A 27,431-nucleotide genomic window follows, 5' to 3' on the forward strand; every position below is an offset into this window, starting at 1 on the left:
ATAAATAAACGAATGACATCCGAAATTTGCTAATGTTAAGGGATTTGCTTAGCAGACGACTTTGGGTTCAAGAATAGTGGAGTTGTGGGAAGGATGTCTAATTCGGCTGGGTCGAATTGGACAATATTCTAAATGTTTAGGAAACGTCTAAAAGAATGTATACATTTCCGAATTCGTTCTATCATAGATAAAACCTACTCCATTAGTAGATTTCTCATCCTTATGGAACAGCTTAAGCCAATTTTATTGTTAAGTTCTGTCCGGTGCACTGTAGATGTCGTGTTTTGCTATTTCAGTCATTTAAACCCTCGTTCAACCAAATAAATAAATCAGAAACAATAACTCGTTCCCTAGTTATATAACTTACCATTAAAGCACAAATCACGAAATTAACCCTAAAATAATAGGAACAATATTTTGTCGACACTAGCGATCAGTGTCACCGAAAACTAGACACGAAAACGAGCTTCAAAATGTACAATAGAGTCATAACACCTATCCGGGAATAACTACTCGCACGGGCCACATCATATTTGCACCGTAAACTGCGTTAAACACTTAATTCCTAGCCTTTCAGCGTAATATATACGACCGACCCTTAGCCTGCCTGACCATAGACTAACCAATACAAGTAGACTTATAATCCCATTGTAAATTTATAAGCTCGTTTTTCGTGTCTAGTTCATGTCCGGTGACACTGATCTAGTGTCGACGAAATTTTGTTTCTATCATTTCAGTGTTAATTTCACGATTTGCGCTTTACCGTTTGGTTAAACTAGGGGACGAGTTATCGTTCATGATTAGATCATTTTATTTGACGCGGTTTTAAATTGATGGAATAATAAGAAATGAATTGTAAACAAAACACGACCTCTACAGAGCACCGTACAAAACTACCGCAAATTGTCTTCAGCTGTTCCATACGGATAAGAAGTCTACTAAGGGAGTATGTTATATCTATGGCTCAACCCTAAGACTGTCCCACAACCCCTGGAGAGGGTGAGGTCCACGAGAGCTCTGGCCCAGTGCCCAGGAGCCCAGAGGTATATATGGCGCAGGAAGTCCGCGCCGCGTCCAGTCGTCATGTCCCCCTCAGTCGCGCTCGTCCTGCTCCTCGTGTCCTCGGTCCTGGCCCAGGACTCGTTCCTGGAGACCGCCCGCGCCGCCTGCTTGCGACAAGGACATCTTCTACCCTGCGCAAAGTACAAGATTGCCAACTTCGTACATAGGATAGCATCTAGTCAACGCTCCTTGGATGTGAGTTCCGATTTGTTGTGGTTTAGACTGGAAATACATTTTACACCTTTGACTAGTGATATACACCATTCCTATGTTTAAATTGTAGCTTGAATAAAATGCCCCCGCCGCAGCAAACCTGCTGAATGCGAATTTAATTTTTTCTTATTGGGTTTACACTCAAATGTCTCGTCAAAAATGTATATCTCACTAATTTTCCACGTGAAGTATATAATTCCCATGTTAAGCGATTTTCTACGGATTGGGACGGACTTTTAATTTAGATTTGGTTAAAAACCCATAAGGAGATCTTATATTTTCAGCTATTTTTAAGGCAATCTTCAAACTTATGGACTTTAAATTGTAAACTTGACAAATTAACCCCGATCAACATTAATTCAGGACATATAATTTTGTGGGATTACTCAGACCTGGAAATGCATTACCTATCACTAGGTTTGATTAGGCAGTTTAAAAATAAAAAAACCCTGCCGCCTAGGGTAGAAAATTGTTTATTCTAAACTATAGAATTTGTTAATTTGTTCTTTGTAAAAATTCAAAACGTTTGGTAGTGAAGGTCAAGTTTTAGTTGTCTATTCTACTACATAATACTCACTGTAATAACTTATTTTGATTGAATAGCAACATAAATTCAAATAGCATTGAGTATGCTGATTTTGAATATTACTCCGCATACAATTTTCGACCTTGAACTTTTTGTGGAATTTAGATGATCGTTATACTTTTAAAATTGTACACAGCCATTTAAAACTAAATTGGAGAGCCTGGTTTTAACTTAATAAGTCAATTTGTACTTATATTTTTTAGGTTAAAGGTAATTTGAGCAAAAAGCCTCTTTAATATTGTCAATGCATTTTTTGGTCGATTACTTAAGGACACCCAGTCTTTATAGTTTTACATAATTCCATCGGTATAATTTATTTGTTTTCAATAGCAAAATGAGCTGCGATACTACAAAGTAAGTACAAGTATATACTTGATACCCTAAATATAATTTAACTAAAATTTGTTTTAAATGTTCAATAATGTTCTTTTTAGGCCTACCTAGGTATTCAAGGTATTTGGATCCTTTGAATGTTACATTCATTGGTGAAATACACATTGAAATAATTACTTTTAAATTATTTGTGATATGAATTTGTTTATTATTTTTTGTAAGTGGTTATTTTAATTAAGCCTTAAATAACTAAAAAAAAAAACTCATTAAAGGTACTGAAAATTTAAAATTTATCTATAAATCATTTGACCCATGAAACTCTTCTTTTCTTTTATCAGTATTCGTATTGAATTCATAACATCAATTCAAGTTGTCTATTTAACAGTTCACCATGATACTAAATTATTTTAGCGTTGTATTAACAATAATATGGTAATTTAATATTCTGTCCATCTTCCTATCTAATTAGTTTACACAGTACTCTAAACGATTTAGCTCAAATATTTCTTTAACGGATTTTTGCAATCAATGTATAAATTATTTAGTAATGTAGTAAATGACCACAAATATCAGGAACATATCAAACTACAAACCTCAAATTTGATTTAGTCTTGGAACGGCTAAAATAAAAATCATTAAATTCTATGGAGTAGTTTTTTTAACGCTAATGTAAATAACATTAATTTATTATTTTCGAAATAAATGTTTTTATGAAAATGTGTACTTATGGTAATGAAAATGTCGATTATTCTGTACAAAAATTATTTTTATAAAAGTAATATACTGCATATGAACACGGGTTTTTATGTTTAATTTAAATCTGAAATACTTCGAAAATTAATTTTGAACCACTTTTTGTGAACAGTCTTCAACCTTTTGCACTTCCTTAACGAAGTTTCGTTAACATTTAAATTTAAGTAGGTACACCATGTTTAAAACCTTTAAAAATTATCAACATGTATAATAATAATACTAAAATAGGCTGAATGTATTTTGTATTTATTTTCATATTATATTGGATATTTTAATTTTAAAATCAAAAGAACCAAATCGTTTAACATTTATAGGGAAAATAATCAAAAATAATTTGTAATTCCCAACAAATATTTCGTGTGCATCTTTTTATGCTCTGGTGAAAAAGGCTCACGATTTGTTAACGTTTAAAATCTACATTTTAGACACAATTTTTTGAATAGCGTTAAAATAATTGTTGATTCATTCATAACACATTACATTTATTAAATATTAAATTTGCAGTCACTATAAATCAATTAATTGAGATGAGAAGTTAATTACCACTGAGTTAACTATGAATCTGATTTAAATTAAACTATTAATAATTAGATTTTAGAAATGTACTGTATAGAAACGATGTTTCTGAATAGTGGCATAGTTTCTTAAAACGTATAAACCAACACATGAAGCATTAACTAAAAATACTGCAAGGAAATAATTAAATAAATACAGTTTACATAACTTATATGAAGTCTTAAATGAAACCTTAGGTATTTAAACGAGAATATATCTTTGTTAATAGGATATTTTAAACATTTTTAATTATTTGTAAATTTTCAGTTGTATTGTTATTTGGTAGCCGTAAAAATCTCCTTTCTTTAATTTTAATTTAAAGTGTTACAATGTGGTTTGGTCAAACTAAACTTTGATCAATAGTCATGTTATTTGACGTAGTTGATTTTTCTAGTACATAAAAGCTTAGAGTGAGAATTCCAAATTGTTTACAAAGTGTTTAACAGCGCCCAGTTTGACAACAAACATTATTATTACCACTTAGTTAAATACCGACATTTATTATTTTATTAAATTATTAGTTAATAAATGAATATAAAATAATATTTCGTAACGATTGTTATACTAAAACTATTACGGTATATTTTGTTTTGTAATTTAAAAAATAAATTTTACAATTATTTTAATTCATGTTTTAATTGTTTTAAGTGAAGTATGTGACTTATTATCCAGTAAAAAAAATTTGTACTTAGGTGATATAAATATGTATAATAACGCTATGTGCATGCTAGAAAAAAATCTATGGTAAAAATAATTTACAATTAAATGTTAATAATAAATTATTAGCGATAATACATAAGATTCTTACCTATTCCATTCTATTGATATTTTACATAAAAAGAAATTGAATAGTCGTATAGTGAATGTGTTTCACGAGATTAAAAATAAAATTCCAAACAATTAAAATAATACTATTGTCATTTATCCACATAAAACTGTCACGTAAAACCTGCAGACTAGAAGAATATCCATTTGTCCGATTGGATTTTTACTAAAGAATCTCTTTAAATATCATACTTATTCTCTATTTTTAAATAACATTATTTTAAAGAGTACTGATGTATTATGCTACAGGAAAGTAATAACATTTTGATAGCTTAGTATAAAATAAACAGTTTAATCAAAATATTATGTCCATAAACAATTTATTCTCCATAAAATAACATGATAATTTTAAATGTACAACATTTTTGAATTTTCCCCTTGAACATTAAGTGCACAGCACTTCGATATACCTAATAATTTGTATTTAAACTATAAAAATAGTTTAGAAAGAAATTACGACATTTAATATTTTAGGACAAAAATGGGAAACCTCAATATTACCCCATACACCACAGTTTCCATAGTCCAATCATGCTGGTTCGCAAAATCGGCAGAATAAACAAAAGGTTTACACTTTTGAACCAAATTTTATCATTTCGGTTGATTTTTGCTCGAGTTACCGCGCTAACGGACACACATGCCGTACTTTGTGTACACAGCCCCTCAAGTCATATTGATTATTCATGACTAGAATATATAATTACCAACATTCTACCTTTCTAACTAGATAAGTGACTCTTCGGCTGAACTTTAGCTCTGCTTGTAGTTAATTTAAAACTACGAAGAGCAGTGAAAGGCGTGATGTATTTCTGCAGTTGGCAACACTTTTCATTACTTCAGAGCGATATATTGCTTACAGTGGCAACCCTGCATGCAAAATACTTGGTCCAATCTAGTCATATAAGTTATGCATTTTCTCGCATGTTAAGATTTCATTTATGACCTTTATGCAACTAAGTTGAAAATGTAATGTAAGCTAGGCTGTAATTCAAAATAACGAATTGCTAGATTGAGATGGTAGTTCCACTAATTGAGAAACTTCCGGGGCGTTAAACGTGGTAGGAGCGCGGTACTTCGGTCCATGAGGCGCACGGTTTCAAATACTATGAACTGTCTATGACTATGAACTATGAATCATCATGGTTTTAGCAATTTGCTTACGATAAACAATTTTCTTTACTGTACACATAATTTTTTATGAAAATGAAAAAAAAAACTAAAGAGGAGTAGTAGGCCTACATGAAAAATGAAAAGAAGAAACATAACTTAACAAATTGCCCACCCTTTTTTGGAGACTCGTCCTACTACCGTATGATGTATTTGTGCAGAACACTGAACACCGTTCATAGTCTATCCTATGCATCCGCAATCATATCTTATTCGGTTGAGTCAATAATACAGCCAAGTAGAAAAACTTCCGACTGCTCTAAATGATGGAGAAATTCTGTCACAATCACGACGCAACCGTTGCAACAAAGATCCAAAACTATTATTTTACAATTCGGCCTAACCCACATATTCCTCACGACCTTCTAATAACTGGCTTAATTTATTGACAGAGCCTTTAGAAAGCGAAACACGCGAATAAAACTTAAAGAAAGACTTTCGCCAGACCGGTGAAGCCAGAAGCAGGTTCCGTTTTGGGACAGACAACTGGACTGGTCTGATTTTGTGCAGCCGTGGGACAAGTTACAAGAACTTGAGAAAGTGGATTAGATTATTTTCTACACCACAAAACGTGTCCCACATATTATTTGGGAAAGCAATAATTTTACATAAATCCAATTTTATTGCAAACTCAAATCATAGACAAATTTTTGGTGCTCAAATATTCGTCAGTTATTCTTCTAAAAGAGAACTTTATTTGATTCTACCGTTTGTATGAGCACCTGTCAGGCAAAAGCATTATCATACCATAGCTTCCTCTATGCAAGGCATATTCTATCCCTATACCTCTATGTATACTTCTATATCTCTATACGTCTTCTACTCCCGCTAGTTCATTCCCTAGGGAGTAAAGAAACTACTTTAGACCCTTAACGCATATTAAAACAGCTGTTTTTATTGCAGTATGACGAAAAATACTTCATACCTATACACAGAAAAGTATCAAAATATCAAATACTTATAACGATCTAATCTAAAAACAGATTTCACACATACAGAACCTCCTGGTTCTTCTACAGCGCAGGCTGTCGAACATTATAATCTCATAAATAAGAACACAGGACTCGCCCTAGGGAGAGGTGGGACTGATCAGCTGATAGGGAGGCGGCACAACCCAGCTGATAGCTGCAATGTATCAGGCTTACCAATTACTCGCTTGGACTTTCAAAATTTATATCGAAAATCTGTTATTTTCCCCTCAGCTACTGCTTTATCAGGCGCCACATCGTAAAATTACAATCCGACATGATTTGGGATCTGGGAATCTGGGTAACTAGACTATTCTCAAACTGCGTAGAATGGGTTGGAACTAAGTGGAGTATCTATGTGCTTAATACAAGCATTGTTTTCTCTGCAACGTCCTATTTAACCGATTTTCACGATTAAGGTGTTATTTTAAAACTTATGATCCAGCGCACCTGCAAATGGTGATGAAAAGCGTAATTTCTTTAAGGGCTTATTTATTTCTAGAGAACACTTTAAAAGATCCAGTGCTGCTTACAAACTTTCTTTATGACGGTTTAATTACTCAATTAATTTTACAATTTTTTTTTACAATTGTTTAATTACAATTACTTCACTAGAAATCGAGAAAACCTGGCCACAAGCTCACATACTCTGCAACTTTTTACGAAGACACCTAAATATTCCGGTTCCAAATTTTATAATAAACTTCCTAAAGAAATCAAATTAGAAACTTCCAAAAATAAATTTAAATCAAAATTGAAAAAGTTTCTTATCAACAAGGCTATGTACTCCTTTGAAGAGTTTTAGTTCTTTAAGTTATTAGTTGCTCTGTTTAATATCAATTGAAACTTTTGGTTTTAAAATAATTTTATCTATATTTTTAATTTTGATATTTTCATGTGTAAACTTTCATATTGCACTGCTTGTTTTAATTTATTTGATCTGAAAAGCTATTAATATTGATGGTATGTTATTATGCCATGCATGATAATGATGAGTATTTTAGTTAGTTAGTTTTATTAAATTACTCTTGACGCCATTCCTGTATCTATGTATTGTACTTTAATGAATAAAGTTATATGAAATGAAATTAAATGAAATGAAATTCAATTCAATTCAAACAATTTTATTCATGCAATTTTTAAATTAAGTACATAATCCCATGTGCCATGCAAAGCACGCGCGGGATGAAAAACACATTTTTATTAATACATTTCATTTTCTGGCAGCAAACAGTTCATTTTTTTCTTCTTTGTCACTTTAACAGAACAGTGATTAGACATTTCCTATTGCAACAGTTTTAATCATATAAATAACACTTATGCTATAAATAAACAAATTAGAATAATTTAATAAGAACACGGTTTTTAAAAAGACAATAAATTCTACATGCAAATATAAATAGTAATTTATCTAAAACAAAGCTAAAAATAAGTTACAGATTATTTATGCTATATTATGATTGATAGAAAACAACAAAGCTTTTGACTTTATCACAGACCTTTTATCATTATAAACTTCATTACCGAACATTTTTACATGATGTTTTACATGATCGTACAAATCATTATGAATTGTAATCTAACACCAACACCTGATACTTAAGTTGAATGTTTAACCAGTCAGATTGTAAGTCTAGATTCAGACGAAACTGTTTATAATAAACGGTATCAGCATTCTGACACATACTTTCTCCCATAAGTTTGTCAACAACCTTTATCATGTGTAAGCGGTGAGAGTAAATATACAGAAATGGGATTTGTACAATTTTGTTCAGAATTTAAAGGACTACAACATACTAAATTTTTATCAAAATCGTTCGGGCCATTTTTGAGAAAATTCGATTTTTCCGTAATTTTATGGGTTTTTATGGAATAAACATTAAAAATCAAAATTTTAAAAACAAATATAAAAAAAACTCCTGGAGGGGAAGAAAGTAAAGATTATTCCTGTTATGATTTATTTCATTTTTTATTTTATTTAATTTACATTCCAACGGCAAAGACCATTACAAAAATGATTACGATACTTAATCTTAAATTAATAATTAAATATGCATTTATATAATTCAATAAATAGATATTAACAGGAAAACAAATAAATATATAAATAAACATTCAAGAGATCAATAAGACAAGAAACACAACTCAATTTACATGCACATTGATTAATAAATATTCTAACCTACCTATATAACAAATATAATAACCTAGAATCAATTTTATAAATTTTATTTTATTAAATTTTATTTTTGATTGGTACCATGAGTTTAAAGTTGAAACAAAATTGTTTAGATCGTGTCAATTAGGATGGCGTGTGTGGGTTGAATGATGGAAAGATTCCCAACAACATTGAGAATCACACTATACGCTAGTGTACATTCATTTATAGGTAATTAGTTGATGAGATGGCCGTGCAAAATAACAGAAGTGACGATGGAAGAAGTGTTATTTCGCACACACGTATCCCACTGGCCAATGTAATTGACACGATCTACACTGTGCTAGTTTTGGTCCACCCTGGGGGTCCATTCCCAGTACCCGCCATGTCTGACGAGCCTTCCCCTATCCGCCACCTGGGGAGGCGCCCGATAGGAGACTAGCAACTCCACACGGGAAAAATATGGTAGAGGTGGGCGGAATCATTTCTACAATATTTAACCCTTCTAATGCCAGTTAATAAATTTATAAAAGTCACAAAGCACGATACCCGTTGTGGAAGGTGGTGCTAGACATAGTAGTTTCCAAAGACTTCCTAACTTTTTAGGGATATTACATAACACTCTTCCAATAGATAAGAGTAATTTATATTTACAAATAAAAAAGCACATGCAGGGTATTATAGTTCTGCTGCTTCCCAAAAGGTATTCTAGCACTACTCCCAAAGATAAAAAATGACTCCGGAAGTAAACATTTTGTGCTGTTATAGTAAAATAAGAACCTTGTATTGAGAGACTTTCCAGAACGATCATCGTTAAGAAATGTTAACATAAGTGGAAAACGTAATAGATACCCTACCCACCTGATACAGGCCACCTCTAATACTTAACCTAACGTGACTAACCTATACTGCCTATGAAGGTGTAGCCATAGAGATTAGTTATACCTACTAACTGTAGGGGTATTTTCAAGAAGAGAGAGCCTGATCAAAATAATGTATATCCTCGAAAATGCATTACTCCTTAATACAATATTCAAACGAACGCAATTCATTTAATCTCTATAGGCACACCTGTAAATAATATTTAGTTGACTGCAATATATATTAAAGGCCCAGTTTTAAAATAGTAATATGCACCTTAGTACGTTAGTAAACTGAGTTAATATCCTGACAAACTAGAAGTAAACCATTTAAAAAATATTACGGAGCCTTTCAAAGATTTAATAGTAAATTAATAATATTAAAATTTATGGAATAACCCTTACTAAGGCCAAGATACCAGCCTAAACATATGACAATTATTATGCCTACTAAACCAGACAAAAAGCAGTGTAACTCAACCAACCTGTTTTCTTAAGAAGTCACAGTAGGTTTCTTAATTTAATATCAACTAAACTTTGCAGCTATCAAACTCTTTTCACACTATTCACTGCTCCGACGTTAACAAAAGTATAACATTGTTATATCTTTACAAAATATATTTTAATTTAAATTGTATTTCAAGTCACTCTTTAACCATTACCAAGTACTAAGAAATTTCATTTAGTAAAGCCAATTCATAGAATCAATGTTGGCAGATATTTTTCCGTGTATCCAGGCTAAATTAAAACACGTAAATTTTAGACAAACAAAATTAAATGCTTCCTACCTTTGGTTGGCTTCAGCTGAAATTTGACCGATATGATGTGAACAAAGGTATTTATATGAATTTCACTTAGGGTTTTCTCCAATGCTTATTTAAGAAACCTTTATATCTTTACAGCTATGTTACTTAAAGCTCCCAGCTATTTATAATGGTATGGCCTACACTATAATTAACCTGTATATACACTTATTTTTTGTTTCCAAAACCAATATACCAATGGACCCATGCATAACCTCCTCTAATACGTATGCCCATGATTTAGCCAAACCCATGTGAAAAATGTCTTTTTTATTTAACTTTACTACCAAAAAAGTAAGTTAAAACCAAAACTTCAAAAGGTTAATAGCTTAATCTAAATATGCATTCTATTTCAAAATTAATTTTGTTTTGTATTTATTTTACACGAATTGTACATTTTTACTGTCTTGATTTAAAAATAACAATTCCATATTGGTCACTTGCGTACTATTTTTATTTCCCCTTTAATAAATCTGTACGATAGAATGATTATTTAATTTTAATCAATTGCTTATGGTAAATTAATCTCTTTGCAGCTTGATGAAGGTGTTCACATCATATTGGACTTTTTTTTAGCAAGACACAAGACACAAACAATGAAATAATGTATACAATTGCCAAGATACATGTAACAAGAGAATATAATGTTGCTTACAATTACGTAGGCACAAGAAATTTCGTAGACTAAAAACTGTCAGCGTCGATTCAAACAACATATCGATATTTAAATCATCCGGCTTGTTGTTGGAAAATATAGAAAATTGCGTTTCTCGATAGTCTTCTTTCTGTTGATATTTTAGTTAACTGGCCAACAACACCAACTGACTAACACTTCTTCCCTTCACGCGGTTGAAATAGTACCAAATAATTCGATGTATGTTTCTACATATAAGGTACTTCGAACCGGTAGAACGTATTCGTATAGTAAACCTACCCGAAGCCTGGATACAAGAAATTATTTAACACCTTAAACACTCAGAGATATAAATTCTTACCTTTGGTACGACTGCAACCACTAACCTGAAAACAAAGTTGTTTTTACTATTTATGTGTTTAAATACGCGTTAAAAGCTTATCAAAGGTACATCAACATATTTTTTGACCATAGCATTTTTTATACAGGAGGTATCTTCAATAGTGGTTTTATGTTGTAGGCCCTATTAAACTATCGAAATTATAACACGTAAAAGGAACACTCTCCAATAAAATTGGAGTCAAAAAGCCTGCTTGAAATTCCTTCTAAATATTTCATTGCCAATGACAATTCATAGAAATGTAAATTTTACTTGAAATGCAAATATAAAAAACGAGAATTAATTTAGAGTTTCTTAAAGCTTAATAATTCAGGGTTTTATTACAAAAAATATTAAACAGAGCTTACGTAAACATAGGAGATAAAATATCATATTTTGTATTTTGTTAAGAATATACCAACGAAGTATCTTAATTTTTGTGGCTTTATTTGGTTGTTGATGTATTTTTATCAATAGGCCTAATAACATAAAATATATACTATTTTCTTTCAGGCTAAATCACAGTTTAAAATAAAGCTCTTAAATAAGCTTGTTAGTAATTATAATTCTATAAATAAATGTGGCCCTTGTTTGGGCTATGCTATGATTCTAAACTCCATCGTAATTGGAAATTGATTAACTCAAGGCTTAGTCACAATTTAAATACACTGTCCTTCAAAAACTGTTTTATTATTGTTAGGCTAAGATTAATTATTTATTTATTTACATCCTAATGGCAGCAATCATTGGTAATACAGTCCTATCACGTTAGAAATGATAAATAGGGCCAAAATGTAAGCTAACTATCCCTAAATTTTATGAAACTAAAATTTTATAAGGGCTATTTTTCCCGATTATGACTATGAAGGTCGAATAAAAATAACTATGTTAATATTTTACCGAAAAGTTGAAAATATGTAGTTGCAAAAGTTTGTGAACTTAGCAAGAATATCAATTTTATCATTAGAAGTACCGTTTATCAACACTTCATTCAGTTTTAGTAGGCCTAAATAAAGCACTGATTCAGCGAAAACCTAAGTAGTCATTTTCTAAAACAAAATAAGCCGTATGAATCATAGAGCCATTATTTAATCATTCTAATGTACGCCAGACTAGGATATTATCATAAAACAACAAGTAGACCATTGCGTAATCAACTGTGGTTTAATTTTTTCAGAAAATTTAAGCTTGTTTAATAATGCTGAATAATTGAAAGTACATACCAGAATTAATTCTGCAATGAATCTCCAGAACAAAGATGCATGTCGTCGCAGGAAAATCTGCATAAATATTATCACTGAATAAGTCACTTGACACTAACACTTTAACTAAATGTCTACTAATACACACTAACAAACACTACGTGATACAGATACTGACATTCACTACAAGGTCACGAATACTACGAGTAGTAACATGAAATACATAATACATCGTACAGTTCAACGACAGTTACGAGACAACAATGGACCAATAAGAAACGAGCACGTCATGCGAGTAGGGGACTCGCTGATCAGCTGATCAGCTGACAATGAAATAGGTTTTGGTTAGTTTATTAGCCAACGTTTTAATGCGCTACAATACAATGTATTATAATATTATTTATTGTATTATTTATGGAATATAATTATGTACCCTATGTATGTATTATATACTATTTAAATTAATATAACATTAAAATAGGTAAATAGCTCGACACGAAAAATATATTTCCGTTACAATGCAATTACGAAAGTAATCAACAGTCATAAGTAGTATTATTTTCACTAATAGTTACTAAATTAAAAGTAATATAGTTAGTAGATAGTAATATAGTTTAATGTAATATTTAGCTCAGTTCCTAATTTTGTGAATACCATTATTAAATTGTGAATATCGTAATACTGTGCTCATGCTATGATTTAAGAAATGTTAAATTTAATTATGCTGTATTATAAAAGAAATGATTGCGTTTATGCATGATATACATTCGGATTAATAACATTGAGAGTGTATTACTGTGAAATGGGATGAATACGACTGTTTTTACCTAGAGTATTTAACAGCAAAAAACTATAAATTACATTGTTAAACTAGAGTCTTGAGCGTTGTAGCACATACTATAGAATATGTGGTTTACTCTATAGTCTGTGGTTGTAATTTTCGACTACGGGTCGCCGGCGCGGGCGCGTTGTTCCACGATCCCATTGTTGCGACGTTCCGCGATCCCAGTGACTAACGCGTCGCAACAATGCTGACGAACAGATGTTATCAGGAGTTTGTTGTTGCTGAAATTTATCGTGGGAATTTTCAACATAAATGCTCGTATGCATATAAATGTTTGTTATTGTAGAAGAGAAATAAACTAGCTTTCTAGCTATAACAGTTAGGTTGCAAAAGTCATATTTTAAAACGTTTGGATTTACTTCTAATCTGCAGTTGCTACAGTATTTTACAATTGACCACATTTAGTTGTACTGGCTTTTATTCAGTCATTTATTAAACATACACCATTACAGATTTACAGTTACTCTTGTACGATTAGCTGGATATGGTTTTTATATTTTTCTGTCCGATATACAGTACATTTAACCCCTTTTAGGAGTTTAATACTAGTATAACACCATTATTATAACATAAACCGACTTAAATGGCTTAACAATTGAATATAAGCGGTATCAGCATTCTGACACATACTTTCTCCAATAAGTTTGTCTACAACCTTTATCATGTTTAGGCGGTGAGAGTAAATATACGGAAATGGGATTTGTAAAATTTTGTTCAGAATTTAAAGGACTATAACATACAACAATTTTTATCAAAATCGTTCGGGCCATTTTTGGAAAAATCAGATTTTTCCGTTATTTTATGGGGTTTTTATAGGAAAATAACATAATTTACAATCACTTTTGAACCGTATTTTTTACAGAAATGGGATTTGTACCATTTTGTTCAGAATATAAAGGACTATAACGTACAACAATTTTTATCAAAATTGTTTCGGCCATTTTTGGGAAAATCCCTTTTTCCCGTTATTTTATGGGGTTTTATGGGAAAATCCCCATTAAAAATCTAAATTTATAAAAACTGAAAAAAGCTATCAAAATTGTAAGGACCATAACATACTATGTTAAATCAAAACAGAATTTTTTTTAAATCCTATTTTTCATTGTTTTATGGGGTTTTTATGGGAAAATAACATATTTGACAATAACTTTTGAACCGTAATTTTTACAGAAATGAGATTTTTACCACTTTGTTCAGAACATAAAGGGCTACAACATACTAAATTTTTTTTCGAAATCGCTCCGGCCATTTTTGAGAAAATCCAATTATTCCGGTTTTTTTATGGGAAAATCCCCATTAAAAATCAAAATTTCATAAAAATGAAAAAAAGCCTGGAGATACCATGGATTAGAACCTACATACCAAATTTCATCAAAATCGGACCACAGGTGTAGTCCCTAGCTCTGTATACATCCAGACACACACAGACATCACTTCGGAAACCACTTTTTTGGGTACAGGGGGGCCCAAAACGAATATATCCAATCAAAACTCAAACTCGAAAATTTTGACGAAAACAATGCTTTCTCCATATACTATGGTATAGGGGGAGAAAGTAAAAAAGATTTTAAATGGATTATAATTTGTTATAATTAATTGCAGCCTGATTGAGGTAGGTAAATACTGTATCAGTCTTTATGGTGTAGATATCGATCTTTGAGTAGTAAAAGGGTATCGCATTATCATCTCTACCTTGTATTTAAGCTTTGGACCTTATTAAAATGCACGAATTGGGTATGGGCCCCGTCGTTGGTTGATATGATACCAAGTGGGGAAAATGAAGTCTACGTTTTTATTTGAAAGCTAATTTTATTTGCATTAAACTTAAAAGCTAGAACGCCCCTGATATCGATTGAAGCAATATCGTTTTGTAAGACAACTTTACAATAATTAAGGCTGGCAATACTTTTTGAGAACCTAAGAGTATTAAGTGTGTCGTTCATATAGAAACGACAATGCAACAATGTATTTCTCGAGTGTGGTTGATACATCTTGAATGTAGGTTGTAAAGAATGTTAACAAATTTTAGTATCACAGACGTGTTTATAGTTACTTTATAGATTACCATGTGTTTTGTACGAAATACAGAAGTCAATGTACTGTTAATACTGTTCAATGAAATGGCGACCATACATAGTAGGTATTTTAAACCAAGTATGAATGGAGATGAGTGTAGGATGAGTGGCGCGATCTTGTAGTCTTGTTAGTGACTAAGACCGACATTCCTTAGACACAGCTGTTAATTAATAGCCCACACAGCCAATGGCAACTAAGGGACCTAAAGTTTATAGTAATCCGAACCACATGTTTTCCTTGATAGTCTATATACGAATTGGTCTAATTATCAGGATAGTACTGCGGATAGTCGTAGTACTCACTCGTGCGGACGTTAATCCACACCAGGGAGTATCGCATCCACAGTGCATGCCTATAAATATCCACAATTCGTGACCTCCTAGGACGACACCACCCGTCCCAGTCGTTTATAAAGGACTTAAATAATTTGTATGATACAAATTTCTCCCATAAAAATTTCACTGGCGTAGATAAGAGACAAATATTGTAGAGATTTTGTTAAATTCTGTTCGTAAACAGCCAATACCAAAGAATATCGTTCAATACGCGTGTAATGAACTGCACACTGTACTGTACTGAACAGTAATCAAATCACTAGGTAGTGCATTAAGCTATTGGCGCAGGGCAAGAGGCATTCGCATAGCAACTACTGTCAAGGGGTGGGGGGGGCGCTGCTTTTGGGTTTGCCCAGGGCGCCACTGACCCTTAACGCGGCCCTGATACCAACTTTGCTGGCGCATTTCACCCATACGAAGTACTTGACCCCGTTCAGCAAGTATACAGACACTATTTACCCAATTCTACAGTACCGGGATATCTAGACGTTTCGTACGCCGAACTATACTAATGTTAGTTTCACCTCACGCTGTCTGCGCCCCAGGCTAGATAAGGAGAGCAGGAGAGGAAGTATCATTATCTCCGATGACCGATGCCGCGGAGTGGGCGGTAGTACACGTTCTTCACGCCTTGATGGTTGACAAACAGAACTGCAGGTGTCATGGTCACTTGGCGGTTCAGGGAGCTGAAATGACCCTGTAAAATGACACCCCGACGCAGAAAGCTTGCAAACTACCTCTTGTAATAGTCCGGTGGCTTAGGGCTTTAATTTACGAATACCGTTACCTGGTGGATAAAAGCACCAAATTTGGCATGAAGGTACCTTAGGGTATACTAATAAATTTTAGCCTAGGAGCCCTTTTGAAATTTTAAATATTTCCACACACGGCACCAAAATTCAAAATGGCCGACAAATACGACAAAAACTACCTTTAAAACAATCCATTCTCCTGTTAACTCTAAAATATAACTTAAATCCAACCAAGACTCTACAATACAAACCGGAGACATACTAAATTATATGAAAGAAATCTTATGTGTGTCTGTGTGTGAGTGGGTGGGGGTATGTGTGTGAGTATTTATGTAACGAAACCTGTACTGGACATTGCGCAAAAATGGGCAAACCAATTTACTGCAAATTTGGTGTGGACTTTGTTAGTATCATATGTCAACATTTAGATCTGTTTCCTTTTATTTATCTATTTTTATAATTTTATTTAGTTTATTTTTACAATTTTCATCTATTTTTTTTAGATCTACAGGGTTAGGCAAAAGTATGGAACCCCCCAGTTAACTTTTTAACGCGTTGCAGTACGAAAACCAAACTCAGCATATATTTACACAATAAAAATTGCACTTTTTATCAAAGTTACAACTTTGCCTCAGCCCCCAAAATGGGGTATTTTGGGGGCAGCCCCAAATTTTCAAACTTAAAAACCTATAATGTGACCGCTCATTTTAAAGGGTTTATCAAGATAAATTGAATGGTGAAAACCATGGGTCGATATCGCACCCCTAATCAAAATGGCAGCCATTTTAATTTAAGATGAGCAAGCAAAAGATAAAGTCTGGAAGCCTCCAGTTAACTTTATAACGTGTGGCAGGGGGAAAACCAAACTCGGCACATGTTTACAAAATAAAAAAAATTACTTTTTCATTATAGTTAGAACTTGTACCCGGCTCCCAAAATGGGGTATTTGGGCGCGGTCCCAAATTTTCAAATGTAAACACCTATCATGTGACCCCTCATTTTAAAGGGTTTCTCAAGAAAAATCAAATGGCGCAAACTAGAAGTCAATATCGCCCCCCTAATACTACTTACTTACTTTCCGTGCCCGGAAATCAGACTTCGCATTTCCAAAAATTAGCTACCGATATGGCTTTGTCATTCGCATGTAAAAGATCATCAAATGTGCAAGACTGGTCTAGGCGTGGGCAGATCAGCAGATGGCCAGGATCCTGGACAGCACCACACGCGCACAAGATGTTTTCTTTGTCTGGTAAGAGACCCCATTTCTGCATGTTTGTCCTGCATTTTGGTACCTCGACCCTAATTCGATTTAGGGTCTTCCACACCGTGTAAAGAAGGCCTCCACCAGGAGCCAGTTCCTCCCTGGCTGGTAAGGAAGGGTTAGTCAACGTGGCCTCCCACCTTGCCACCCGATTGATTGAGAGTGATCCATCCAGGACTCGTGTCCGTGATAAAAAGCTCTTTCTGGACCGAAGCTGTCACTCTGCAGCAGGTTGGTGGCCGTGTAATGGGTGACGAGGGTCTGTCTTTTGCTTAGTCCTTTCTGCGTCGGCAGCGACATCACGTCGGATTGATGGAGGGGCGATCCCTATGATAGGATAGTTTGTGTACTGGGGTTGGTTTCAAAGACCCAGTTACAATCCGAGCCATGTCATTGACTGCTATGTCAACCTTTTTTGCATGTGACGATGCATTCCATACTGGTGCAGCGTACTCCGCAGCCGACACACTGAGCACTAAAGCTGAGGTTCTGAGGACATTAGGGTTAGCACCCCAGCATCTGCTGGTGAGCTTCCTGATGATATTATTCCTCGCTGAGACTTTACCTCTTGTCGCAATACAATGCGCCTTAAATTTCAGTGTGCGGTCCAGTATGACACCAAGATATTCCCCCCTAATCAAAATGGCAGTCATTTTGAAATATGCCTTATTAACTTTGTAACAGGTTATAGCTGGAACACTAAACTCTACATACCTTTATTAAAAAAGATAATTCACCTTTTTGCCAGTATTAAAATATTAAATTTTTAAAGTTAACTGGGATTATCAAGACTTTATCTTTTGCTTGCTCATCTTAAATAATTAAAATGGCTGCCATTTCGATTTGGAGTGGGATATTGACCTCTGGTTTACACCATTCAATTTATCTTGATAAACCCTTTAAAATGAGCGGTCACATTATAGGTTTTTAAGTTTGAAAATTTGGGGCTGCCCCCAAAATACCCCATTTTGGGGGCTGAGGCAAAGTTGTAACTTTGATAAAAAGTGCAATTTTTATTGTGTAAATATATGCTGAGTTTGGTTTTCCTACTGCAACGCGTTAAAAAGTTAACTGGGGGGTTCCATACTTTTGCCTAACCCTGTAGATCTAAAAAAAAATAGATGAAAATTGTAAAAATAAACTAAATAAAATTATAAAAATAGATAAATAAAAGGAAACAGATCTAAATGTTGACATATGATACTAACAAAGTCCACACCAAATTTGCAGTAAATTGGTTTGCCCATTTTTGCGCAATGTCCAGTACAGGTTTCGTTACATAAATACTCACACACATACCCCCACCCACTCACACACAGACACACATAAGATTTCTTTCATATAATTTAGTATGTCTCCGGTTTGTATTGTAGAGTCTTGGTTGGATTTAAGTTATATTTTAGAGTTAACAGGAGAATGGATTGTTTTAAAGGTAGTTTTTGTCGTATTTGTCGGCCATTTTGAATTTTGGTGCCGTGTGTGGAAATATTTAAAATTTCAAAAGGGCTCCTAGGCTAAAATTTATTAGTATACCCTAAGGTACCTTCATACCAAATTTGATGCTTTTATCCGCCATGTAACGGTAATTACACTAAGCCACCGGACTATAAGTGTGATGCAATGCAAAGTAAGCGAATTTCCATTTGTCTGATTGGATTTGTACTAAAATCTATATTTACAATAATGGATATCTCTGCAACATATCCTGTAACATAAGCTGAAAAAGCTATCCTAATAGGCCTAGCACAAAAACCAATCTTTTTGCCCTTCTTGGCGTCAAAAGTCTTTTTGGTGTGTCTTAATAGTAAAGGATGAAAGAAAGAAATTTGCCAAATTTGATCAAAACATATCCATAAACAAGCAAACTACAACAGTTTACATGTTATCATTTAGGAAAATGTAAAAATTTTTATTAATCTAGGCTAAAGTTTCATTTTATTTTAATCGTCTTAGTACAGGTACCTTTAATTCTACAACAACGCTTCAACATACAAAATAATTTGTTTTTAAGCTCAGCACGATGGTTTCAGAAAGAAATTGGCATTTTACCCTTTTAAGGGGGGAAAAATTGAATAAAAAAATAGAAACATTTTTACAACCCCATTAAATTCCATTTCCATAACCCGTCCTGTTGGTTCGCGAACTCATTCAAGTTTATTCAGCTCTACCCGGGTCTAGGTGTTACCAACGGAAATAGCTTCCTCCTGAACAAGGGAAATCGTTAAAACATAGATACTGCCATAGATTAAACAGGAGTATGTTTAATCTATGATACTGCCTGCCTGCGAAAATTCCCTGAGCCATTAGGCCTACGATATACACTACACAGCTGTGTTTGAAGTTTTTCACACGCCATTTGCAGGCGCAAAACTTGAGTCTTTCCTCCAGAGTTTTGAATTTTGAGGTTATGGACAAAAATTTAATAATATTATTGTATTGTTTCCACTTTTAATATTTGATGAAAACACTTATGTAATATATAGCAATATACCACAATGAAGTAGATTTGTTCAACAATTTTATTTACAATCTGTTCAGTTTTTTTAACTTTCAGCAAATACAATAACAATTGATAAAACGCTAGTAGTTAGTCTCTATCTCTACCCATCACAGATCTGACTTTAAAATGTTTCAATAACAAAAATAACAATAGAAAATTTAAATCAAATCGTGAGCTGAGGTCTAAAACATGAGTTCTTTTCAGTCTGTATGTAGTGGGAATGATTTTGATTTTTTTTTACTAATCCATTTAACAGCTGGTAACAAAAATAGGTACCTAGTAGACGAAACATATTTACCCGACTTAAGGTAAACAGCTGTTATTTAGGAGCTGGATAAGTTATTTAGTTAAAATAATTTAAAATCAATGATTAACTAGATAAAATAGGTTTATTCACAGTTATAATTTCAGAAATGATTGTTAAGCTGATTAAAATTAAAATTTAAAATTCTTCTAGTATAAAACAGATTGTTTAATACACTTTTTATACAACCGGAAGATTTTAGTTTATATTTTTAAGTAACAATATACTGTACCTAGATCGAGACCAAGCTAGGCAGAAGATTAACTGTTTGTTATTCAAGGAATTCAGTAATAATGGTTTAATTTACCTCTGTCAATATGGTCCTTGCGTGTAGTTTGTCACTACTGCAGTTTCGTGCTCGTGGAGCACATCTTCAGGTGAAGGTCAAAAAGTTAAAACATTTTCCTCACGTGAAGAGGTCGTCAATTTTTGAAATCACACCGAAAAACACATAAGACACGAACGGTACGAAAAAAACATGTATAAACTTGGCCAATACATTATAAACGTTACACACAGGGTCCGGCGCCAGTAGAAGACAAGTCATGACAAGGAATTCAGCTTGGGAATTAATTTTTACATATCTCCATTTTTTGTAATATAATAACAGCTCCCAACAACAGACATTAAACTCATTACAAATAAATTAAAAACATGTATATGTGAAAAAGTAAAAATTTGACATAATTTGCATAGTGCTTTGTAAAAAAAAATCAAACACAAAAATAAACCATACATAAGGAACATATATTCAACATTCTGCAAGCTCTAGCAAATTGCTGATATAGTAAACCAATAGAAAGTAGTAGGGAGTCTGTAATACAAGAAGGTTGCCTGGGGGGCAGAAAACCACAATGCGTAGTTTAAAATTACAAACGCCCTACTATACATAACTACATAGCGTTAGGAGAAAGTTTTGTAACCTTTGTTTTGTCAAATTTTTCAAACTTAGGTTATTCAATTGGAGCTTTCTGAATTAGAAAAATTTTATGAGTAACTGTTTGTAAGAGCGTGTGTTAAGGGCAAATAAAGATTTTTTCAGGGGGACTATGGTCATATGTATTTTGATCTGTGGGTGGGAGGGGGGGGCAAATTGACCCCTACGGAATAAGGACTAAAAAAGGATCTCCCCACCAAAAAAAGAAATTAGATAAAACACTTAAAATTCTTTTTAGGCTGTATGTTTAAGATGTAACTTGCGATCTCTACCAGAAATAAGTTACCTTTTTTTATTTTAAGCTATACATTATTGCAATTGAAAGAATCACTACCATACGGTATTCACTTGTAATTTTTCATCAAACTTTTATTAGCTGCTTAAACAGGTTAAAGTTATACTGTTCAGGTCAAGATAAAAGTTGTGACCCCTACAAAAACTATTACCGGTACAAAATACCTTTTTAATGCTATACAAATGATGAAGAGGTAATTTTTTTTGTTACAGCTAGGTCCGCTGCGCCTAGTGTCGATCCCTGGAGGAAACTCGACCCAAGATGAGCTCATGGCCCGAGCTGCAGAGTATGCACCCAGAGAACCCGAGCTTCTGCGGATGTTCAAGTATGGAGTGCGGCAACTCGACCTGTTCCTAAACTCTCACGGGTTGTCGCTGCCTTTAGATTCCGCCGGAGCAGGACCTTACGTGGTACATGACGACGGAACCAGAGTCAACACCGTTGAGGGTAAATATCAACTAACTTACGAGTGTAGGGATTGAAAAGATTTCTAGTTATGATGGGTTTGGTTCAATTTGGTACTTAAAGATAGAACTCATACACTACTTACCGGTAACTTTTTATTCACACATTCATTTACAAAAAAAAAAAATAATAAAAATTCTTTCTTGAACCAAAGTCTTTTAGTTTCTACCAATTATTTTTCATACACCAATTTGATCTGTTGTTTACTTTTTGACGTTTCTAAAAGATATTTGACAGAAAACATTAAATTGCTATATCAAGAATTGTTTCAAACTGAAACATTTTTGTTCAAGAAAGTATTTTTGTATTTGTTTTAGGTAAATAAATGTGTGACTGGGGAGATAAGTACTTTTGCATGGGGATTAGTGGATTGGTGATAAATTAGATAATATTTGAGTCAAGTTTAATTGATTGGGTCTTCCAAATTTTAGTGTGAAAGTTTTAGGATAAGTGCAAAATATTTTGGATATTTCTTAGAACTTTGTTGCCAACAATTACGTGATTGGTCTGGTAAACGTTACTAAAATTTAAAGAAGAAAATACATTCAGATTTTCAGGTGTAATTTAGTTTACCTTTAAATACTTGATTTAAAGTCAACCATTTTAAACAGTCCTAGGAGAAAAAAAAAACAATACAACCAACTTAATTTTACAGCATGAAAATTTGCTTGGTTACAAAAAAAAGAGAGGTACAAATGTTGGTGTACAGATTGATCGATAGTTTAGCATAGTTATTAACATTCTAACCTACAAATATTGACTTGGATACTGAAGTAGACATTCCATTTATGTGCATCAGCTTTGGCCAGTTTTTGTAGTCACAGAGCGACTTTTTTGGTGCTACATGTTAAACTTTCTAACAGTTTTTGTGTAAACAACTTGGAATGAAATAGAAGCTCCAGTTTGTAATCAGTCCTTCTTTATTCAGCCAATTTTAAATATTTGGTTTGTTAGAATGGGGTACTTTAAAAAGAGGGAAGCAGTTTCAGAAGAACTGAAAGCTTGAATTAGATAACAAATATCTTTAGAAACTGGGAAAAATTACGTTTTAATTTGTTACGGCTAGTTATATCGTTACTTCTGTAACCAAAATTTCCAGCTCAATTTAACAGTGCTTTCTTTTATTGTGAACTGGCTCCAGCTTCACTAATGTAATGTCTACTCCACTGTTTCCATAGTCAACCCTACAAGAGCATGCTCTAACACTCTTTCCCGACAGCTCGAGGAATCCACTCCAAGAAGAAGCTGGCGTTGCTCTTCCCACTTCTTGTCATACTCAAGTTCGGCATCATCAAGGCAATCCTGGTTCCCATCTTGTTAGGGGTGTTATTCATTAAGAAAATGATAATTCTGGGGGTAATGGCTCTGCCTTCGATACTCTCTGTGATCAAGGCTTGCAAGATAGTTCCGCCATACCACACGGCATACCATTCCGCGGTATACCAGCCGGTAGAGGAGTACGGCCATGATGTGACGTCTTACGGAGGACAAGGTTACGGCTACGGAAGCTATGGAGGTTACGAAAGTGGAAGTTACGGGAAGGACTGGGGCGCCAACCAACGGAAGACACGGTACGGAAAATCCACCATGTCTTTTGCAGAACCGGAGCCATTTCCCCAGCAAACGGAACAGCCGTAAATTTAGCTAGAGTTTTAAATCTGATTTTGAACATTCATTACTGTCAGAATGTTTCAAGGTTATACTTTTGAAATATAAATTCAAATTTTTTGGTTGAATCCAAACTAAAAGTCATTTTTGGACCAAAATCTTGAGATTAAACTTGCAAAGATGCTTGGTATTAGTTCAAAAATAAAAATAAAACTGACTAATTTTATTTTTGAAATGTGTTTACTTTGTGTTATGAAAGTAAATTTTCTGTTTTGTTTGACTCCAAGCAAAGCATATTCGAAAAATATAACTAAGAAAAACTAAGTCGACATGCAAAACACACTCAATGTGTTTCAATCTTATACAACTTACAATTTTCTTTTATTTAGATAAATTCTTCAGATTTCACAAAACTTTCAAAACTAGTTGAACTGACAAATATCTTTTTAGCATAGGATTGCCAAATATAGTAGAATAACAAATCTATGTAGTAACTTGTACTAACCAAATGTGCTTTATACATTAACATTGTATGCATTGCTTTTTGCTTCATTAACAAAATATAATATTTGCTAACTAACCTGAAATAGCACAAATCCCTCACAACCCAGCACTTATGTATATATCAAACTACTTTATTTATTGTACATAAATTTGCAATTCATTTATTTTACTCAACTTTTGACACAGATTTTAACATTGGTAATTTTTCATCTTGAAAAAAAAATTACCTAAGAAACTTACTACAGGATTTTTATAGAAACTTCACTAGAAAACAAATCTTAGAATCCTATTTTTCAATTAATTGTGCCATTTAAAAATAAAACCATAACACTGCCAGATTAAACTTCATGTTTGAATGCAGGATACAGTTTCAAACATCATGTACATTACTATCCATAGCAAACATCGTAAAACTTGTTTTGTGGTTTCTTTTGGTGTACAATCTAGAGAAACCCATCCTCTCTTCTGTTTTCTGATATCTCCATATGATTACAAACATCTTTTTGTTGCCATTACAAACATATTTAACTAATAACAGCTGATTTGGTTAACAATTGAAATTAATCAAACCTGTCAATCAGCTGATGTTTCTTTCAGACTAATTGGGTTATGGCAAATTATTTCTAAAAATTTCAGACATTACAATAATGAATGTCATCTCTCGATACTAGAGCTATAACTAAATTATTTATTAAAATCGTTTCAGGAAAATAATCTATTATAGGTGAACCTTGTTAATCCAAAATCCAAACAACACGATGAGGGGAGGGGGGGGGAGTTTAATGGACAAGTAACAGAAAACAAACGTTTAGACAGGGCCGTATTTAGAATCGATTCCCCCGGCGACTCTCACCAGAAGTGCCCCTTTATTTTCTGATTCTTCAAAAGGATGGAACTTACGGGTTTAGAAACACACATGGTAAAGCTTCAAATCGATGAATTGACCTTTTATTTCCAACAATCCGATCGACAACAAGACCTAGGTTACTAAGCTAATAAATAAGGCTATTCTTTTTTTAAATAATAATATTAAGGGGTCTTAGGTCTTAGCCAGACATTTTTCAATTCTTGCGGGTCGATTAACAAATGTTGGCGTTCGGGCATCGGATCAAAATCGGGTGGTTGTGTAATTAATTGAGAGACTTTAATTGGTTTATACAAAATCTGTAATCACAGCCAAATTGTAAGCGTCTTCTGTGGTCACAGTAAAATCGAGGACAATCTGCCGCGGTCGCTGAGGGATTTTGAACATTTTCTATGTTCACAGCAAAATAGTGAACATAGTTATCATGCGCGATTGCGGAGACATCATGTTCGTCTTCTGCGATTGCAGGCAAAATCATGAAGGCTATGGCCGTGGAGAAATAGTTATAAGCGGATAAGTCATCTTCATCTCCTCCGATGGCGATCACAGGGAAATCATGAACACTATGGCTGTGAGCGTGGAGACATAATCTTCGCCTCCTTCAATTGTGACAAAATCTTGAAGATCTTCCGAGTTTGTGGGGACATGATCTTCGACTCCTGCGGTCACGATAAAATCCTGGATATCTTCTGTTATCGCGGATGAATAGTTACAACTCCTACGTTAATGGTGAAATAGTGCAGATCTTTTGTGGTCGCGCAGATTTCATTAACGTCTTCCGCGATCGCGGCGAAACAGATTATCGGTGAAATCAATTTATCAAGAAAAAAATTTTAGGCCACATGTGAGGACCTGGCAACCGCCGTCTCCGTCGTTAGGGAAGTACGGCCAAGCGTTTTTTATCTTGAGGTGTCAAGGATTGTGTATTGCACTAGTTTGGATTAACGAGGTTCGCTCCGTTCACAAAGCTTGGTGGTGGTAGCGTACTTGTCATTGTCTGTGCCGAAGTGTACAGTGTAGTGTTGTACATACAGAGAACGGCAGAGCGGCTCAGGCTCGAGGCAGAGGCAACCTCCATCTCATCGTCCCGCTCATCATAATGGCCAAACTGATGAGCATCAAAGCTCTCCTAATTCCGACGCTACTGGGCGTCGCTGCCATCAAGAAATTCATCATTCTCACAGTGATGCTTCTGCCCTCCATCATACACAAGCTGAAGGCATGTAAGATAGTTCCCCATTTGGTGCACTACACCCCCCACCACTCCCATTCCCACGAGTTCCATGATGATTACCTACCTCACCACGATCACCACGAACATCACGACCACCACGAATCTTACCACCAAGGAGACATCCACAGGAGGTTGGCACATTACAGGTCACTAAATGTATAGTCCTCAAGGTTTGTATGGAAAGATATTGAAAACTAGTGATATTGCTGACTTGTTGGTAAATTAAACAGAAATTTGTACGCTTATTAACATTTTTTTAGTTAGGTATGTATATCTTTGAAGTTCCAAAACTCAACCTTTCTCTCCTATTAACTTATCTTTAGTCTGTCTTCTTGTTCAGTCTTATTTTCATCTTTTTGTTTACCTATTATAAGTGTTGGCCCTTCTCTCGTGTATCTATTTCTCGTTTAATCAATGTTTCGATATTCCTTCGTATTTTACTATCCTTTCTATGTTTTTTTGTGCATAAATAGTGGAGAACCAATCGCCAATCTATTGGTATGAGATAATTCTATAACATGACGGTCCCACGGTAAGCTATAAGTTTACTAAGTTAAAAAACTAAAAACTTCTCAGAATAACATTTTCTGTATTGGTGGAGCGAGAGATCGCTCTAAAACGCTGAAACTTATTACTTAGCTAAGTAAATATTTTACTTTATCTTCAAAAATCTTTCAAAACTTGATATCTTTCTTTAAAAAACCTTTATCTCCTACAAAAATTTCAAAATACTATATTTCTTCATTTCAATCTTTTACTTCATTCTGTAAATTTAAATCTATCTCTACTTCTTTCACACTGTATAAAACGCTCAATGGAAAACATAACTGAAATTCTCAGTTTATAAGTTACCTTCAGCAATATCATTGGTTTATCTAAATGTTGGTACTTAATTTCAAACCAAAGTCAATACGTAACTGCAGTCCTCATAGCTTATTTACCTCTTTAGTGTA

At 33.7% G+C, this 27,431-nt stretch overlaps 1 protein-coding gene across 1 annotated transcript; it reads left to right on the top strand.

Annotated features, from left to right (window-relative positions):
• The first annotated feature begins 948 nt into the window (after nucleotides 1-948).
• Nucleotides 949-26,599, top strand: LOC129003747 (uncharacterized). The gene is made up of 4 exons (XM_054432045.1): nucleotides 949-1,257; nucleotides 22,015-22,249; nucleotides 23,487-23,838; nucleotides 26,279-26,599. The coding sequence occupies exons 1-4, from the start codon at nucleotides 949-951 to the stop codon at nucleotides 26,469-26,471; spliced, it is 1,089 nt and encodes a 362-aa protein (XP_054288020.1). The 3' UTR covers nucleotides 26,472-26,599.
• The last annotated feature ends 832 nt before the right edge of the window (nucleotides 26,600-27,431 follow it).

Source organism: Macrosteles quadrilineatus, unplaced genomic scaffold, assembly GCF_028750875.1.
Source record: "Macrosteles quadrilineatus isolate MER2022 unplaced genomic scaffold, UCM_ALF_1.0 Scaffold_1__1_contigs__length_201487025, whole genome shotgun sequence".
Taxonomy (NCBI): domain Eukaryota; kingdom Metazoa; phylum Arthropoda; class Insecta; order Hemiptera; family Cicadellidae; genus Macrosteles; species Macrosteles quadrilineatus.

What these genes read in the sequence shown, in the direction of transcription:
- LOC129003747 (XM_054432045.1), top strand. Translation starts at nt 949, where the DNA reads ATGTTATATCTATGGCTCAACCCTAAGACTGTCCCACAACCCCTGGAG. An exon ending in CAGAGTCAACACCGTTGAGG is followed by an intron (nt 22,250 to 23,486) that starts GTAAATATCAAC and finishes CTTTCCCGACAG; the next exon opens with CTCGAGGAATCCACTCCAAG. An exon ending in GCCAACCAACGGAAGACACG is followed by an intron (nt 23,839 to 26,278) that starts GTACGGAAAATC and finishes TTGTACATACAG; the next exon opens with AGAACGGCAGAGCGGCTCAG.